General features: G+C 39.8%; 1 protein-coding gene across 1 annotated transcript; it reads right to left on the bottom strand.

Annotated features, from left to right (window-relative positions):
• Positions 1–2,015: 2,015 nt before the first annotated feature.
• On the bottom strand, positions 2,016–4,294 carry LOC122577350 (homeotic protein antennapedia-like). The gene is made up of 3 exons (XM_043748644.1): positions 3,508–4,294; positions 2,270–2,750; positions 2,016–2,028 (listed from the first exon to the last, which is right to left on the bottom strand). Exons 1-3 carry the CDS (start codon positions 4,292–4,294, stop codon positions 2,016–2,018), a joined length of 1,281 nt encoding a protein of 426 aa, XP_043604579.1.
• Positions 4,295–5,750: the final 1,456 nt, after the last annotated feature.

Raw genomic sequence — 5,750 nt, 5'->3', positions numbered from 1 at the left:
ACCTGAAATTACAGGTACTGGTACTTTCCTTCTAGAAAACTGATGACTTAAAATATTAAATAAACAGAAATATTAACTATATTTAATTAACTAATAGGAAAGTTAAAAACGTTTCTCATACGTATGAGTCATAAATTACTGTTAATTTGAAATTATTGTAACAACGAAATTTAGAAAAAATGACTATAGATCTAAATAATTAACACTGGGATTTCGAAGCCACTATTAAATCAAACAAAAACCCATGGACTGAGGATTACATTTTTGTGGTATGTAAAAGATTCCATTTATTCAGAGGCGCACTTCACTTTCTCCAAGTAACGATGACAAAGAGATACTTTTAAAATTTGCGACTACACAAAGTTCGTCGATTTCAGCGAGAGCGGTAAATTAACTTAATTTATTAATTAGAAATTACTTGGGAAAATGAAGCGTAAGATGAACGTTTGTACACGCACAAGGAACGTTTTCGGCCATCTTGTTTCGTGTGAACGGCGCAGCTGCCGAGCGTGCCCCCACTCTTCTTCATCCCTTAACTTTACGACTTCCCACGTTGTCCTGTACCTTCACTGGCAACCAATTTTTAAACTATTTTCCACTTCCCGTTTTAAACATTTCTTGTTATCGAACGTTCAAGTTTACTCCAATCGACAATTTTATCAAGTTCCTTAACCTCTCCAAGAGACTATCCATTGCATTTAGCATCTAAAACGTTTACAATTAGAAACTTTTCCTCGCAAGAAACTCTACAAATATTTTTGCCCTCACTATGGGGGATGGCAGCAACGAGTCATATAAATAAAATAGAAACAGAGTAAGCAAAAATCTTAAGGACAATAGTACGTCAGAAATGAAGATATACGGAAAAGACTTAAAGATTCCAACAGTTAAAGAGGAAATCGCTAGATATGCAAAAAAGTATAAAGAAAAAGACTTGCAACACAACCAAATCAGCTGGTTGCTGAAACGAATAAAACAATAATAGAAAGAAGACTGAAGAAGCATCCTGCAGATCTCACAATAGAACAATAAACAGTCAGGAAGATGGAGTCCCGTTGGGGGTAACCATCCACATGCTATATTTTATCAAAACTTAAATTATAATATTTTACCAAATGTCCTAATGGACAAATTAGGAAATATGAACAAACAATAAATAAAAAAAAAAAATATTTTTGCCGAATCGTTGTATTCCCCTTGTTGTTAATTTTCGTTTCAAAATATTTTGCAACGTTTAATGGGACAATCGTTAAAATGTTTCTTTCAATTATTCGTTTTCCCAACTTCCCTCTTTATCAAATTTCTGTGGAATATTTGAATAGATAATTTTTAAATTATTTTTCGTCTTTTATATCGAAACCGTTTTCCTACCGATAATCGTCGAAGTCAGAATTATGTTCGAAGAGGCGCGAAACCGTCGGTCAAGTGGACTTTTTTTTACGAATCTCTCAGTTTTTGAAACCACGTTCAAAGGATCATAACAATGCGAGAAATGCCGAGTCAGTGCTATTAATCAGTCAAAATATGAAATTTAGTGAGTGCGTCAAAATATTTTCGAAAGGACGCTCGCGCTTCTCTTCGAGATGCAGATACTGTGTGTTGTAATGCGAACCGATCGACGAGAACCATGTACCGAACAAAATGTGCCGTGAACGACCTCGCTTTCGGGATACCTGAGCCGCAGGATACTCGACTGTTTAGCTCATTTGGCCATAAATCATAGTGGTTGCCGGGTCAGCTGGCCTGATCTTGTTCCCAACACTACGTTCTTTGCTCACGACCTATGCTAAAGCTCGAAATTTCCTATACGCTATTAGCAACTTACGTTTACTAAACAGTCTAACAAGTTCACCTTGCAAATTTAACAACAAACAATCGTCAAATACTCGATGGTTTCTCAACGTATCGTACGCAATTCCGTTACTTTCAAGTCAACATCTTAGGAAGATAATATCGAATAGAATAAATCTTCGTGAGTATTGGTCTTTTAAGAGAAACTTCTGTATCATGATATGTCAAATATCGTTACTAAAATAATATTACACGAAAATTGCTATTAAGATAATTATACTAATTATACTTTTATAGTCTCCTGTCAATCGATTCATTTATGTACAGCGCTATAAGCGTTTAGGATTTCAAGAGACCTGGGTTTTCCTAATTCTATTTCTAAAAATAGTCGTCGTCGTACCGTCTCTGTTGTTGCTGCTGTTGCTGTTGCTGCTGTTGCTGCTGTTGTTGCTGCTGCTGCTGCTGCTGTTGTTGTTGCTGTTGCTGTTGTTGCTGATAACGATAATGAAAATACGCCTCGTGGAGCCTGTCTTGTGCGACAGCAATTGGCTGAATGGGCATTACAGCTTGTTCTGGCTGAATGGACATCACAGCTTGTTCTGGCTGAATGGGCATCACAGCTTGTTCTGGCTGTATCATTGGCGGGGCTGATACGGCGGTTGGTCTTGTGATCAGCAGCTTATCGATGGGTGAAGCATTTTGTTGACTCGGCGAATTGCTTCCTTCTGAGTTCACTTCTAATGCGGAGTGAACGATTTTGCAATCCTTCTTCGCCTTCATTCGTCGATTTTGGAACCAGATCTTGATCTGGCGCTCAGTTAGAGAGAGAGTCTTGGCTATCTCGAGGCGACGTCTTCGAGTGAGGTAGCGATTATAGTAGAATTCTTTTTCCAATTCCAGCGTTTGGAGCCGAGTGTATGTTTGTCGGGTCCGTTTCTGTCCAACGCTGTTTCCATCGCCTGCAAGGTAATTTCAATGTTACGTGTCATATCAAATAGGAAGAAATGTATACTTTCTCAACTAGCAAATTAGTGTAGCAAATGTTAACGAAATTTCCGTAAGTCTCACTATGGGGGATGGCAGCAATGAGTCACACAAATAAAATAGAAACAGGGCAAGCAAAAATCTTAAGGACAATAGTACGTCAGAAATGAGGACATAGGAAAAGATTGAAAAATTCCAACAGTTAAAGAGGAAATCGCCAGATATGCAAAAAAGTATAAAGAAAGACTTGCAACATACCCGAATCAGCTGGTTGCTGAAACGAATGATACAATAATAGAAAGAAGACTGAAGGAGAAGCATCCTGCAGACCTCATAATAGAACAATAAACAGTCAGGAAGATGGAGTCCCGTTGGGGGTAACCATCCACATGCTATATTTTATCAAATACTAAATCATAACGGACAAATTGTAAAATGTAAGCAAACAATAAATAAAAAGAAAATTTCCGTAATCTAATGGGAGCAAAAAGTAATTATTCCCATAGAATTCGATAGGCTTAAATTCGCGCTCCATTTTTTTCTTTTTTGTTGATTACCTTGTACAATATTTAAATATTTTCAGTATAAAGATTCCACGAAATTCGACAAATTTCAATCTATGCAGACTAACCTCTACGGTATTTGAATATTTTTAATACAAAGAATAATATAAAAATTCTACAGAATTACATGCAATTGAGAAATATGAAATATTAAGATTGTCCTACAAACCGTTAGAATAAGACTTCATCCACGGATAGTCCACCTGCTGACGCGCACGCTTGTCCACGAACTCGTCAGTTTCGTTAAGACTGCGTTTCTTATTATTATGACCACTCGTGTAAGCAGGGCAACTGGGTTGTACGCCATAGTTCGTGGACGAGTTTCTTACCACTGTGGAGGCAGTTACGCAGCTGTTGCAATGTTGTTGTGTAGGATAACCTTGGTAATTTTGAAAGCATCTATTTTGAATTTGTGGCTGTTGAATTTGTGGCTGTTGAATATGTGACTGTTGAATATGTGACTGTTGAATTTGTAGCTGTTGAATTTGTAGCTGTTGAATCTGTGGCTGTTGAATCTGTGGCTGTTGAATCTGTGGCTGTTGAATCTGTCGCTGTTGAATCTGTCGCTGTTGAATCTGTGGCTGTTGAATTTGACCTTGAGCGTTCGGTACAAAGGCAACGACAGGAGATATTCTATCAGTCGAGGATGTTGGTGTGTACGGAGTAGACTGACAGGAAATATTAGACATATTTTGTCCGCCTCCTATTGCTGCTTCCGGGTTTTCACCAGGATTAACGTAATCTTGGCCTACTGCGTCTTTGCCATGTCGTAACAGCGTCTCCAAAAGGCTAGCCGGAGCTGCAACATCCTGATTGGCCCTTTGATTGTAATTTTGGCTTGGATATACTTGCTGACGTGCTGGCGAATACGAATTGTTCGAAAATTGTTCGTTGATAGGTGGCTGACAAGACCACAAGTCTGCCTCGCTGTTGGCGAAATACGCGGCGTTTGCCATATTATTAGAATAACTGCACTTAAAAACACAGATTCACAGACCAGGATTCTCCAAACGGCACAGATTGGAGCACTTGGGGTTAGGTTAGACGACAAGCCTCATATGCCACGTACACAACACGTCGTCAAGATACGCGTTAGAATGTAAGACATTACAATATAAATATGCACATTATCGAACGTTCACTAAAGAATAACACGAAACACTTAATTTTGTCAGAAGATCAACTAGAGGAGCAGGAACGAAGACACGTTCCTTCCGCACTGCGTGTACCATCCAGAATAGCTTTCCAGGGGATGACGAGCACAGAGAGGTCAACGTCAAGCCAACTTCCAATGAAATGAAACGATCTTGTCCCTGTGACGATTTCGACCATTTACGGTACATGGGGGTTCTACGCGTGCCAAAAAGGGGCTCCCAGGCAAACTTTCACCGGTTTATTACGGTACCACGCGGACACAACGTACCCGGGTGGAGGTGGAAGGGACAGGGCCAAACAACCCTCGTACCCAATGTCGCACCTCCCGTGAAACTCCGCGGCTACCACAGGGGAGCTCTGCTGTGTCGGCTCTATCAGCTGCCCTTTGATTCAGAGTTAAGGCCACCCCCAATGTACGCACTCGCTTTTCGATCTGTGCCACAATCCCCTCCCACTATTAACGCTATTCACACAAAACCCATATTGGCTCCCCTAGCACCCGACCTCGCACAATGTCTCTGCCATGTGTGCACGTCTCTTGGACTGCGTGCACCCAGTCGTCCTATCGCCATCGAGCAACCCCACATACTGACAAAATTGAATAAACTGATAAGCCAGATTTGAGACGCTATGTGAGGATAAACAGGAGCGAAGGTCGCAACAGGAAAACACCACAGGTATGAGTTTGCTAATTTACTTCTTTCGATTTCACCTTACGATTGTGTAGAAGACTGACCTAGTGTAAAATTAGAACAGCTTGTAACGGCACATGAGTCAGAGGACAATTTGAATTGTATTGTTTTACCTCGAAGTATCAACACCGTTATGATATACGAAATAATATACAAACTCCGGGCAAAACAACGTCGCCGCTACAAGCAACCGTGAAACCAAGTCAAATTCTAAGTTTCTGGTTCTAACTCGATCGGTAAAAATAAACGAACACGATCGTTAAAGCGATCGGTAATTAGTCTTCAGCGAATCAATTGTTAATCAGTATCGAGCATTCTCATCGAACATTGTTATAGCGATCAGTATCGAGCGACATACAGTTGACCTTGTATCACCTGTATTGTACAGGTTGTTTCTGTATCATATATTTGTAAGCGTTTTAAAATGCACTTGACCACACAAACATCAACTCGTCTTATCGCTACAAACACCAACTGGTTTAATCACCTTCTATAAATGTTTCAAGATCAGAGATCTTAGTTAAGTTGAGGAGGTTTTGCAGAAGCCAAAGGTACGATTTTCTAG

Source organism: Bombus pyrosoma, linkage group LG18 (assembly GCF_014825855.1).
Source record: "Bombus pyrosoma isolate SC7728 linkage group LG18, ASM1482585v1, whole genome shotgun sequence".
NCBI lineage: Eukaryota > Metazoa > Arthropoda > Insecta > Hymenoptera > Apidae > Bombus > Bombus pyrosoma.
This window is presented reverse-complemented; position numbering and strand designations above follow the sequence as displayed.

Bases quoted from the DNA above. Each gene is read 5' to 3' on its own strand.
- LOC122577350 (XM_043748644.1), bottom strand. From the start codon at position 4,294: ATGGCAAACGCCGCGTATTTCGCCAACAGCGAGGCAGACTTGTGGTCT. The intron at 2,751-3,507 runs GTTTGTAGGACA...ATTACCTTGCAG, and splicing joins GATGAAGTCTTATTCTAACG to GCGATGGAAACAGCGTTGGA.